This window comes from Blennius ocellaris, assembly GCF_963422515.1.
Source record: "Blennius ocellaris genome assembly, chromosome: 1".
Classification (NCBI taxonomy): Eukaryota; Metazoa; Chordata; class Actinopteri; order Blenniiformes; family Blenniidae; genus Blennius; species Blennius ocellaris.
This window is the reverse complement of record NC_137650.1, coordinates 17392842-17407282: the sequence shown is the minus strand read 5'-3', so window position 1 is coordinate 17407282 and position 14441 is coordinate 17392842. Positions and strand designations below refer to the sequence as shown.

At 39.6% G+C, this 14441-nt stretch overlaps 1 protein-coding gene across 1 annotated transcript; it reads right to left on the bottom strand.

Annotated features, from left to right (window-relative positions):
- Positions 1 to 890: 890 nt before the first annotated feature.
- LOC308149006 (adhesion G-protein coupled receptor G2) lies at positions 891 to 9426 on the bottom strand (the record flags this gene model as incomplete). Its single annotated transcript, XM_080520623.1, has 7 exons — positions 891 to 985; positions 2033 to 2189; positions 2676 to 2805; positions 3254 to 3347; positions 3428 to 3696; positions 4335 to 4456; positions 9337 to 9426. 7 exons carry the CDS (start codon positions 9424 to 9426, stop codon positions 891 to 893), a joined length of 957 nt encoding a protein of 318 aa, XP_080376749.1.
- Positions 9427 to 14441: the final 5015 nt, after the last annotated feature.

Genomic DNA, 14441 nt, shown 5'->3' with positions numbered 1-14441 from the left:
TACAATATTGACTGTAATAATTACATTCCGAAAGGATTTTTTTCACTCACTGACTTTATTCAATGCTACTTTAATCATATAGTCAGTCATTACATTATTGGCAAAATGTTATGATAATGAATCAAACACACTGATTATTACATTATTGGCTTTATTATAAAATAAAGTGACAAATTATTACATAAATGGCAATAATTGATAATTGGTTGTAACAAGGCCAATGATATGGTGTGGGTACAGACTGGTGCCATATTGTATGTTTTCTGAAATGGAATGTGTTGTCTTCATTCAATCATATTCATCCATCCATCCATCCATCCATCTTCTATACCAATCAATCATGCTTGGGGTCATGGGGCACTGGAGCCAATCCCAGATAACTTTGTTCGAGGGCAGGATACACACCTGGATGACTTCAGGTAATATTCTCCAGTAATCTACTCCATCCAGTATCTGACCTGATACCAGGTACTACTGGTAATAGGTATTCAATCAGTCCATCTTTATTGCAGGCTCTTAGTCCATTTAAAAACAGTAAAAAATGAAAAAAAAAACATGTAAAAACTATGAAAACAGCAAACAGACAACAGCAATGAGATAGAATATTAAGACCCATGTAAACACTGCTTCCAGTGCCTCCAAAGTACAGATGTGTGCTTGACAGTACCTTCCTTTGGTCTGATTGAAGCCTTTATAATTTCCTTTTTGGACTGTATTGGTGTATCCATAAGGTGGATGGATTACATTAATTGCAGTAATTGAAAACTGTCGGAAGGCTTCGTCATTTGGCACAGTTATACATTTGGAAGAAAAAATACCCCACCATGATTCAACTTAAAAACAATGTTATGACACTCTACATTTCTCATTACACGTACATATTTTCAGGGTTAACTGTTGGTGCTCTGCGTTTCACTGCTGGTGTTTGTGAACGAGTTTCTAGTCTTTTTCAAAGACATCACAAACCACAGGAAGACAAAGAAACCTACAAGACAGAGAGAAAGAGAGAGAGAGAAAGAGAGAGAGAGAGAGAGAGAGAGAGCGAGAGAAAGAGAGAGAGAGAGAGAGATGGGGAGAGATAACAGTTTGTACAGTGAATACATTGGAGGACGATGCAAATCATGCAAGTATACAAATACATCGAAGAAACAACCCAACTGTGTCCAAATATTAACATGCAAATATCCACACAAGCATCTGCAGCCCATGTAAAACAGTATGATCAATCAACATGTGCATATGTTCATGGTAATATTTCCAGTCAGAAAGTAAATCCATCAAGCTGAGATGAATTCAGGTACTTGGTCTGTGATGAGTTGAAAAAAAATTCACTTTCATTCACATGCACCTTCATATGACAAAAACCTTCAGTTGAAGCTCTGACCAGCCTAAGGTTAGGAAAACTAGTATTAATGATTACAATACTCCACATTTTCACAGCATAGTCAGTGTGGTGTAGTTGTGATACATTTTCTTATGAATATGACAAATATTTAAAAAAAGAGAGAGCGAATTGTTTAATAAGGCAGGAGCCCAAGATTTAGTTTGTCTGTTTACACAGCAATGATTTCAAGTGAAAACACGAAACTTTCACTTCCATTTGTGGGCACAACAACAGTGCTTGGACAACAGTCGGAAACATCAATTTTTAAAATGGCTACCAAGATGGAACTTTTTGAAAACGCTCCAACTCCATCAATGTGAAAATAGGCAAAAACAACACTTTCTGAAAACACTCAGGCTCTGATCTGTGTAAAAATGGAAGCAGAGGTTTCATTACAAAAACATACAAAAGCACCAACTAGTGGACCAACATGCCAATGACAACATTTTCAATATTTCTGCTGTTTCTATGAAAACAGACATCCTTTTCAGTCATTTTTCTGAAACAAAAATGTAAAAACGGCTTTCACCTGAAACGTTGTCGTGTAAAAGGCCTTTATGTTTGATGATGAGAAGTAGAACACCAAAAGTATACAGCATAACCTCATTACAAGCAACATACTTGTTGAATAGCTATTTGATAACAGACCTTGCAATGAGTTCAGGATGCAAAACAGGTAGAGGCCAGGAGTGGTCAGGTGGCCAAATGAGAAGAATACCAGGCCCCAGGTGATGCCGAGCAGGACACTGAGTCCCAGGAGGGTGCAGACGTCTCGCTTGGTTCGTTCATGAACGCTCTGCCCATGCTGGTGTGCCAAATAAAGCAGAAACCATTCTGTTTACAGACCAGACCAATCAGACCAGTTGCAGACAATTTTGTTGAGAGTGAGTTGTGACTAAGCAGAATAATCTGGATTTTTGAGATTGTTTACTGTTGGCCGTATATAGACGCTTCTCACTGCTCTATGCGTACTGTAAGGTGCAATGCTGTCGTAGGTGCATGTATCATCGATGCAGAGGTGGTTTGCAGCAACGCGTAGCCTATGTGTATATTTGCATATGGAGTATGACTTAGCCTTAAAGCCAGTACTCATATCGGTGCTCAATATCGGCAAGTACCTAAAGACTGGTATTCGTACTGGGACTCTGGGACATTGATGCATCTCTATATAATAGAGATAATTTTCTTTGATCACCAATGAAGTCAAGCGCAATTTTCTGCTCATGTTCACTCTTAGGTTTTGTGTCCGAAAGAACATGTGAACAGAGAAAATGTGAAGATTACCACGTACCTCTTTAGTGAAGTGGAAAGTCACAACCCGCTTGATTACCACACCAAACATCATAAAGTTAAAGAGGAAGATCAAGCAGAACACCCCCAACACCGTCACCATCTTCACTGTGTCATTGGTTATGTAACATCTGAAATGTATAAGAGAAAAGACATCCATTACAGTCATTAAACTATCTCTTGAAATTAAATATTATGTCGTAAAAAAAAAGCCTTCACTAGCATCCACAGACGTCGTTTGACAGTCACTGTAAGAACAATCTGTGTGCTCCCAAACACAAAACCTTTTTGCAAACGCAAAATCTATGTGCCTGAATGTGGATGCTACAAGCGTGTCAGTGGGAAGGGTTGCAGGGTAATGATATCATAACTAGACTTTAAAACAAGAACCCAATTCTATCGTTACAACATGAAATTACAAGAATCCTGACACATTCAAGCACGCACGCACGCACGCACGCACGCACGCACGCACGCACGCACACACACACACACACACACACACACACACACACAAACAGTTGATAGATAAAAGTTCAATATAAGCTACGCCTGTAGGTTTGCTAATCTTTGCCTCACATTGTTGTAGTGTTGGAGGAGGAGTCCATCGGGACATGGCCATAGGAGCCTCTGTCGATGATCGTCACCAGAGACACAATGACAACAGGAACGCCTGAAAGACAAGCCAATGGTCTCACTCCCAGCTAACTGGCTGTTATGAACAACTTTATTGGCCCGCATGACACCACTCACCCCATCCCACCAGGCTGAGCTTCAGCATGTACCACCTCACATAGATGTTAAAGACTTTGACCAAGAGACGGTAGAGGTGGAAGCCCTCCAAGGCAATCCACATGAAGGTGGCCAACAGTGAGTAATGAAGACCTACGGCCATATAAAGACACGGCCCGGTGGAGGGGAGGGCTGCGACTGCCTGGCTGGGCAGGAAGTGGAGGTTGAGGAGGATGAGGGCAACAGCCAGGTTGATGTGGACCTTCATCGAAGGGTCTGCCCTCATCTTACTGTCAGATGGTGGAGAAATGTTGCGGAGTGAGTGATCACAGTCACATCATGTAAAAGTCATACAAAACTAGAGGAAAAGACTGGATGCTAACAGCGATTCCGATAAAGCATTACTCTCATATGACCACTATTTTCAGTAGCAAGTAATCTGACACGTTACTATTTGCAAACCAGTCATCAGTTTAAAGTTACTTATCCGTCACTGTGCATTACTATTGTAGTTTCCCGCAGGGCCGTTGGAAAGGAGGAGGATTTTAGTTGATTAAGTTAGGATTTTAAAGTAACGAAAAGCAACTTGTAATCTAACTTAGTTACTTTTAAAAGTCAGTAGCCAGTAATTAGTAAGTAAGTAATCAGTAAAATAACTAAGTTACTTTCAAAGGAGTAACTAGTAATCAGATTAATTTCTCAAGGTAACTGTGGCAACACTGGATGCTAATTCCATCTTCATCTTGATGGAAATGGAAGAACACCTTCAAAACATGCCAAAGGTATGTTTAACAACCCCACTGCCTGAAAAGAAAGCAAAATACTTATGAACAAACTAAATACATAATGGCCTCAATTGAACCGGAAGGTTGAATGAAACTGAACAAATTGGAATGAGAAGGAGATCTTCAAGAAATGAATGATTTACCTGTTTATGATGAAGAGCAAAACAGCTATGATCAGAGTGAAAAGAGAAAGACTGCAGCCAATCAGAGTGATGTATGTCAGGATCTCCTGGTCTTTATCTGAGAAGTCTCCATCTGGTGATAACTGTGAAGATGACAATTGTGAAGAAAACACGGAATTGTGTAAAGACACAATAAATACATTATACCTCCATACAGATGAGATAAATATTGAACAAACTACTGAACTCATTGTTTTACTGTGTTAGTTCAATATACACCTCTGCTTGTTTTCACCTGTGGCCCTGTCATAGTTTTATTTGGAACTACTTATTTATTCATTAATTTACATTTACGGCACCAAGCGGCAGCACTAAGAATAACACTGTGGAATCCAGAGAAGCAAACTATGGTGGCCCGGAAGTCAGTGACGTGCAGCGAGGTTCATGGCTGGTGAGGCACAGACTCCTCTGGAGTCAGAGTTACAATTGCAAGAAGTGAAAAGAGCATCTTATTTCACGTTTCATCCAACAGTATCAACTGGTAATGTTTCATATCCCATCAGCATTCCTCTTTCAATTACACCAACACAAACATATACCGTACACAGGAACATATTTGTCCTACAAAGAAAGTTTCTTTTATAGAAATGGATAGAGTACCCTTCTTGTGTCCAAGCAATTCATGTTTACTGTAAACAAATTAAAGTATAGAGATGTGTGCTGCAAAAATTTAATGTTGACCTTCAGTAAAAATTTCTGTTATTTTTCAAACTTTAAATTCTGGTGCTTTAATCAGTTTTAATAAAGATTGTCTATCAATATGATAAGAATACAATTATTTTAAGCCAAAAGTTTAGTTATTACACACTTTAATTTTTTTTCTCCTTACTCTTATCTTGTTTAAAAAACAAAACAAAAAAAAACTCCCTCTCAATGGAGATTATGACCAAAATTCAGGCCACCTTGAGGAGAGGCAGTACCTCACTGGCTTGATTTTTCTTTGCGCTTTATTGTACGATCACCGAGAACAATTCTCTCACACATACATTAAATACATGACACAGGCTGGAGAGAGTCATGCTGTATAACAAATATTTCTGTAAAGTTCACATTGGCGATATGTTGAGGAACAGACACGGGCAGCGTCAGTGTGACCCAGTATGTATTGGATTACAATCAGACATGAGGCACAGCTCTCCACCGCCTCACCCGGGATTTCTGCCCTGGATTTGATCGGCAAATACTCAAACTCTGCGATTTTTACTTAATAAAATGTCAAAAATGTGTAGAGTTGTACTGAAAATGCCCCTTTGCTGGGACCCGGGACGAGACATATTAAATGGCCTCCCTGCACGCCCAGACCTCTTCTGTTCTTCTCCTCTCCTCTCCTCTCCTCTCCAAATGACAAGTGACAGTCAGTTTACAATAAGTTAACATTAAAAAACTTTGTACTTTGATTTGGTACAGACAAGTCCCGTTCTCCTGGCAGCCTCCAAAGCCGGCTTTCCATCGGATTGTCAGATGGAGAAGTGTGATTCCTTTCTCCACTGTTCTAGAGTCCAGTTAAGTCCAGATTTACACCTGGCCTCCCACTTCCTTGCTGAGCTACTGTGGTACTTTGCTATTGTACTACTAACAGCTGATTGTGAGGAAATTCCCCGGCTGGACTTATTGCACTGGTGCCCTCTGATCACTGGAACTCACTGAGCTCCTGAGAGCGACACGTTCTTTCACTAATGTTTGTGGAAATAGACTGAATCCCTAGTTGCTTGATTTTATCACACTATATAAAAGTGGTGCCATAGAAGTGAAAGGAACAACTGATGTGCAGAGCTGAGCAAGTACTTTTGGCATCTTCTCTATCTCCTGGCTGGGATAAAAGAAAGCCAGCAAATGTATTTGGATCAAATGACAGTTTGGTACATATCAGTAATATTTGCAATTTTTGCACAGTTTGTAACATAAAAAAAAAAAAGGTAATTCCTACCAAAAGTATGCCGAAGTATGTGAGATGATCACAGGAACAGGTGATGGTTCCTTGATCCTTGTGCCACGTAGTGTCACAGCCACTTTTATTAAACTCTGATGAGAGATACAGAAATACATGAATACCAAATCAGATATTCACAAGCAGTAAGCAGGCCTTTAAAATTACGTGATTTTTATACACTGGTAGGCTATTTATGTTACCGTACTTTCTGCACGACAAGTCGCTAATTTTTTTTTATACATACGTTGAACCCTGTAGATGATTCAGATTTTTTAGGGTTAAAAGCTTCATGCCGCTGATACGTGGGTGATTCGCTCAGGTGCATCACGTCACTCTGACATTATTATTATTATTTTTTTCTATCACAGTATTTATATTTTATTCATATAAATGAGCACCTCTGCACCACATCCACCCAAGAAAGCACAAAAACAAATTTTTTGCTTGGATACTCACCTCTGATTGAGAAGTCATAGAAGTGACACACTGGATTTAGGTTTTTCTGTGATATTGAAGAGAAGATTTTACATGTTAGCACCAATTAGAGTCAATACACATAATCATAGTGTTTGAGCATGTTTTGTCACATAAAGATTGGGGACGGTAACAGAACAAAATTATAGTTACACTGATGCTTGTAGTTAGATTAATGGTGATCTGTATATGCTCCTGGAGACCTGAAACTTTCCTTGGCAAACTCAGGCCAACAAGTCTGCTGTCGTACAGTTCAGCTGAGGCATTTAAAGCCTGCGGGACAATACAAAGACAATCAGCGGGTCAAAGACAGAAAGTCAGGACATTTAACACACTGTTTTGACACAACGATGAAATGTGAAGTTAAACATTCTGGGCACACGTCACTCTGTATTTGGGCTTCAGCCATAAAGTAAATTAGCCTGAAGAACAGCTTCAAAACAAGTACATCCAATTTTTGTCTTAAATCTATCATGATCCTCGTGAATTGTGCCCTCCTCTTACCCAGCCAAGCCAGGAAACCATTTTTGTTGCAGAATTATGGAGGCTGTGGTGGAAATGAACGAGAGCATTTTATAGAAGAAGGCCAATAGACAACAGGCATGTGGACCATGTGCAGGAACGGCGAAATGAGACGAAGTGCATTGTACAGCTTTGCAAAGTCATTTACCGTCAGTTACAGTTTGCTGATGAGCTCACTTGTACACTGTCACAGTGGAAATACTGAGAACAATGGTGCAGTGTGAAGCATCGTTATATAGGAGGATGTTGCCTTCTGTCACAAACTTTCTTCCCGTTTAGTGAAAAATTTTTTTAAAGAAAAAATTATTCTCATGCACTGCCTTTGTTTGCATGTGGCTTATTGACAATTGTATTTAAGCTGCAGCCTAAAATGCAGCCTACAACTTTTTTATTTTTTTCTAAATTAGTTAGATTTGACAAAGTTATATTGTTGAGACAAATCATCCCTGCAAGCTTCATCAGCACCATTAATGCAAAATGACCTCAATAAATTCACAAAATGTTGTCTTTTGTGCATTGATGAGCATCTAGTTCTAAAGTTATGCACACCGAGAAGTTTGTTCAGATTAAAAACGCATTATATACTGCGTGAAATGCAGGCTTGCAGCATCTCACAGACTTCCTCTTTTTGTCTGACCAAATCTGAGTTTCTCCTTCATTCAACAGCACACAATTTCACTTCACTAAATCACTCAGAAAGGTGCTGGACATCCTGATTTCCTTCATGAAATACTCTTTTGTGAATTTACTTGTATGGTGAAAATTATTTTCAAACTGTTTTAAGTAGGCAGCTTGGTGAGTTTGTGATATTTAACCCCTGTTTAAACTAAAAATACAGTGTTGAATTAACAAGATGCTTAGTTTAGGCTTGTTTCGTTGTCATGTGTTGAATACAAAGCCTGATGGTCTATTTTGTGGTCATTTCTAAATGTTGCATTTTATAATCCAAATATATTATCTCTATTTGCCATCATGAGCAAGCGTATCCTCCCACAGCAGCATTAACTCATATTCATATTCAAAGACGTGACAATAATCATCTTAACTGGGGATACTGCTTGGAGTACACATAGTCATAAAAGATCTCCGATACAACACGGCAAGTATTACGAGACACCAACCAACAGCAACGTCATCAGCAGGTAGACATGGGAGGAGGAGCGATGTCGGTAGTTTGGAGATTGTTTGATAATAATGAGAATAACAAAAGTATGACAGAATGTAAATTATGTTCTGACAAAATACCAAGAGGAGCAGAAAGATAGTTGGTACAACACCAGCAACTTAATCAGCAGAGACATTTGGTCGGCAGAGACCAATGTGGATCAGGAAGATTTTACTCCGAACCGTGCTACATGCTACACGCCCATTCGATGCAACATTGGAATTCAGTTTCTTGTCATCAAAATAGTTCATGGCAGAGTGTAGTTAAACTGACCCCTTTGGTCACATTCAGCATGCAGAACACGATGGTCTCATTTAGTCCGGGTTGCAGTTTCTCTGGCAGCCAAACGCTCACTCTCGTGTTTGAAACCATAGTTTCAGCATTTACCTATCAAAAACACCAAACAGGAAGTGGATTATTGTCTTTGAATACATCCAAGACTTTAAGAACTCCTGGATGAGGTGTCTGATCAGAAGGTTGGACTTCAGTGACCTTCTATGTGATGTGGCTTTGGAGAAAGTACACGTGTTACCAAAGGAGGTTATGTCCTATCATCCCAGATGTAGGATTTCATGGAATATAAAAATAACTATTGGTGATGAGCACTTTTGAACCAAAAAGTTATTGTTAAGTACAGTTAGTTAATGTAAAGTGAAGTTAATGAGCAAATTTAGTCAGTCAATCCCTGCTGTTGAGATGCTTCCTTCAATATCATGTGGGCCAATTAAGGCAGAATCTTGCTTTATATCAATGGAAGGTGATTCAGGAAGGTATTGTGAGGTTTTTTTTCTTTGACAAAGCATCAAAAATCCAAATCTACAAGCAATATTTTCTCTTAGAATTACTTTCAAGATGTGTTGAATCCATTTTACCTCGTTGTCACTGGCAAAAATGTTAAGACCTTTGAAGACGCCTTTGGATTTGTGCAGAAGTGCCACTCCATACGTGCCTGGGATTATCATCGTCGTTTCATTAACGTCTGTTCCCTGTAGAACTTCCTCAAGAGACTCAATGGCTCTTTTGAGGAAAAATAAACATCACATTATCCAAGGTATTACTTTTCATGTAATGATAAATAAGCCACAAACAGACGCACAAATAGAATTGAAAGAGATGAAATTATGTTGTTTTTAGGGATGCACCGATACCACTTTTTAAAAAGAATGAGTCCAAGTATATGAGTACTGACCTTTAACTGTATGACTATACTGAGTTCTCGGTTCATATTTTTGCCTGTGGGTGCCCAAGTAGCAAGGCAGGTGTGGAGTGGGGGTAACAAGGTACTGGTCTATTACTGCTTCTCTCTCTCTCTCACTTATTCACTCTCTTGCTCTCTCTCTCATCAGAAACATTAAACTGAGTGACTTGGTAAGAATTCCTTCAATGTATATTGGCACTGTCGCCCAGTGGTAGAAGCCTTGCCAACCACATGGGAGGCTGGGGATCAATTCCTGGTTAATTTATTAGATTTTTCAAAATGTATTTATTTGAAAGATACAGTTTTGTTTTTTGTATTTTTCCAATCAGCTGTCACCCAGTGGAGGCTCAAACCTTTCAGTTTGTGCTCAAGCACCGGAGCACCCACAGGATCAGCGTGCATGTGTGAAGGCTGTGCGCCATTCTGAACCAACCTTCGCAGAGCCTCTGTGTCGATGCTACATCACCTCCAACAGCTATTGAAGGCTGCAGTTTAATACTGTGTCTACAGTATACGGAGCACTGCGCTTTTTGTACTGTAGAGTCTAGACCCAGGGGCCAAGCTCTCTGTTAATGGGTTAATCAACCAGACTTTAATCATGTTTAGCATGTAGCATTGTTGGTGTGTGAGCTCTGAAATTCTTTAGCATTTAGCATTCTTTAGCATGGAGCATGAGTAAAATCCTCCTGATCCACTGAGCAGTTAAATTACTGAGCGACATCCAGCTAAGTCTGCTAGTCCAAATGTCTCTGGATGATTAAAGCTGCATTCACACCAGCCCTGTTTGATCAGACCAGAGCTCACTACAGGGACTTTCTGTGTGAAAGCTCTCCTAGACTTTGACCCAGATCAAATGAGTCAACTCTGGTCAACTTGAAAACTTGGATTGAAAACATGGATCCCCCCCAGTATTAGTATCAGTACATCCCTAGAAATTTAAGATGAGGCAAACACTTTGAAATAAAATAAGATTTTTACTCAATTGTGTCATCTGGGTTTCCATTTTTCAGAACGTATCTGATATCGTCCATGCAACATTTGGCATCTGAAACTCCTGAGGAGTGAATAAATGTTCAAATATCAGTGCTACCAGAAAGACAGTTTAAATGATGAAACTGATTTGTAAAGAAAATATTTATTTATATATTTCTTACCCGGTCTCGTATGACATGGTATGCTGCAGCGACTTTTGCAACCTTTTCTTTTTCCTGGTCCTTGTCCTTGTCCTTGTCCTTGTCCTTGTCCTTGTCCTTGTCCTTGTCCTTGTCCTTGTCCTTGTCCCTGTCCCTGTCCATGGCATTGTCCTTGTCCTTGTCCTTGTCCGTGGCCTTGTCCTTGTCCGTGGCCTTGTCCTTGGCCTTGTCCTTGTCCTTGTCCGTGGCCTTGTCCTTGTCCTTGGCCTTGTCCGTGGCCTTGTCCTTGTCCGTGGCCTTGTCCGTGGCCTTGTCCTTGTCCTTGTCCATGGCTTTGGCCTTGTCCTTGTCCTTGTCCATGGCTTTGACCTTGTCCTTGTCCTTGGCCTTGTCCTTGTCCGTGGCCTTGTCCTTGTCCGTGGCCTTGTCCTTGGCCTTGTCCTTGTCCTTGTCCGTGGCCTTGTCCTTGTCCTTGGCCTTGTCCGTGGCCTTGTCCTTGTCCGTGGCCTTGTCCTTGTCCTTGTCCTTGTCCATGGCTTTGGCCTTGTCCTTGTCCTTGTCCTTGTCCATGACTTTGACCTTGTCCTTGGCCTTGTCCATGGCTTTGTCCTTGTCCTTGTCCTTGTCCTTGTCCTTGTCCTTGTCCTTGTCCTTGTCCTTGTCCATGGCTTTGGCCTTGGCCTTGTCCTTGTCCTTGTCCTTGGCCTTGGCCTTGTCCTTGGTCTTGTCCTTGGCCTTGTCCTTGTCCTTGGCCTTGTCCATGGCTTTGTCCTTGTCCTTGTCCATGGCCTTGTCCTTGTCCTTGTCCTTGTCCTTGTCCTTGTCCTTGTCCTTGTCCATGGCTTTGGCCTTGGCCTTTACTCAAACTTGAACCCAGTACCTGAGGGACACTTTGATCCAGTGTTGAATCTCTGAAATTTGTATGTGAATGACCTTGTTGATATATAGAGCACAGGAACAGCCACCAGAGGAGCCCCAACATCATCCTGTGAAATCAAAGAATCCATGTAAGACTTCAAGAAACTGTTAGCATGACACTCACAAAGCGCTCAGTCCAAGCAATACTGACTGAATTCAGAGCACACTCTCACCCTTGGAAGCTGGTGATACACATAACACAGCTAGAGAATCAATAACATTATCCATTGCTTGTACAGACTATATCTATTGTGACAAACTTTTGATAAAAATAAATGCCATTTTGTTAGGTTTCTTTAATGTTATTGCATATTCTTACATGAAATTTTCTCCTTGTCACAACAGAATAAGTAAATAAAAAAACAATAGCATATGATGATAATACTTTCACTATTTCTCCTTTTATTGTGATTCCAAACAAATGATAATGAAGTTGAGGGAGTTGTTTTTGGACTTTCAGTGATTTCTATATGCAGATGACACATTATCTCTAGTATTTGATAACAGATTAGCTACCACTACTGAGCATGTGTACAACTACTAGTTACAACAACCAAAACAACAAGCATTTGCATTTTCTCTGTTTCCACGGAGACAGAGTCAAAACATTTTTCAAAGAGCTCCGCCATGGCCAGTGTTTTACAACAGCTCTGAGAATCATAGACATGTAAACAGACATCCAAAATACTAGAAAAGCGTCACGTTTTCACTTGAAAATATTGTCATGTAAGTTGGAAAATGTTTCAATAATTGTAACTGATACATCTTTATACTGTCAAATTATCAAAATGTTTAATCAGATTACTCACAGGGCTTTGCAAGAACAAATGGACTCAAGAACAAAGTGACTATCTCATCACATTAATGTGTTTAATAAACATCTTTTTCAAAACAAACACAACATGTATCCACATGAAAATTTCTGTAGCTCCTTTTCCAGCAGCTACGAAGACAAACAAACTTGTTGGCATTGTCCCAGAGGAGAGCTGACTGCTTCTTATTTACAATGTTACTGCAGCTGAGGACGGTCAGGACAATCCAGACGAACGTCAGCTTCACGTTAATGTGGGATTTTAAGCAGGAAGTGCTTCGGTGAAGAAAACTCCTTCCTGCAGAGTGTGCATAATACTTTATGTCGGTCGACTGTTCTTGCTCTTTCAGCATAATATCTCTGGAAGTTTAAATAAGATACGATCAAATAAGATGATCCTTTTTTCATCTTACAAATAGAGAAATGTACAGTGTTACAGCAGCAGCAGGACAGCAGATGAAAACCACAAGTCACACAATGAGCAGAAGAAAACTATAAATCACACAGTGGGGGAAAAAAAAAACCCTACTAAAATTGGATAATAAATCAGCTCTTTTGGTGCATTTTAGAGGCAACATAATTAAAACAAGGTTGACATTTAAAATGAATTGAAACAGAAGATTTTTTTCCTTTATCGTCAGGACAAATATGACGTGACTTGGGTATCTAATAAAGAGATCTCAGAGGCGATATGTTCTGGGGGGGAAACCCCCCCCCCCCCAGGAAACTCAACTTTGAAGTGTGGAAATCCTTGGTTTCATCAGTTACTATCTGTTACATTGTTCATGTTACCATATAACAAAAGGCTCATTTAGATGGTGAAGTGAAAATGCAAAACTTTTGTGGTGTTTTGGTTGTCCATTTACACAATGGTACTGGAGTCACTGGAAATGCAATGATTGGAAAATGCTCCGGCTCCATCACCAAGTAGATGGCGGAAACACTGCTACTGTGCATGCAATAGCCTGGCTGGAGTAAAAAGTTCTTCTGCACATAGACAGTAGTTGAACAATAAGAACAAAGTTTCCTCCAGGGTGTCATGACTCCCAGTCCATATTCTCCTGAGACTTTGTCATTTTCTAGTTGAGTCACAAAACAACAAATCAACCTCGTCGTCTGTACAAGCGAATGTCCGAGTACTCCATTGTTAATATATCGAACATAATGTTCTCTACTCACGTGTTACTTAATAACAAAAACAAAACACAGCACCCACGGGTGGCCCAACATGAAGACTACATTGTTTTCAGTGTTTCTGACAGGGAAACGGACATCGTTGACATGTAAATGGGAAATGGTGAAAAAATTATTATAGTTTAATGGGTTAACTTGAATATACAAAGAACAAACTATGAGCAATGTATTGCACATAAAAATTGGATGGCATTAAATTATTTTACTTGTCAAACCACTCCAGATTAAGAAAACAATAGCAATGACTAACAGGTTCAGGCTTCAAAGGGTTAAACGCTTATTTATTTTGTTTAACAGATAGATGTCACCTCACCTTACTTTCATTAGATTTTTCTTTGTTAAGTTACATTCATAGTATTTACTGTGGAAGAAAAATATCTAAGAGTATATTGAGTAACCGCTGAGAAGCATCTGGGTTTATTTTAGTTTTTTGGTTAAACTGAATTCTATTACCACACAGAGGAGACTTTCAATATATTCAAAATGACAAAGAAAATTGGCGTTTTAATGCGGAAATGTAAATATTTTATAATCATGCCTTGCAAACTGAGAATGGGAAGTAGAAAGACCTGCAGAATTCATTGATCTGACTGGTTTTATAACACAGGTAGATGATAATCATTTCTATACTTCGAAATGATAACATAACAGTTGGAAGAAATGAAGAGAGCGACGTAAAGCCTACCTTTGCATGGTGATCGGCTGGTGTGGAAATGATTGCCT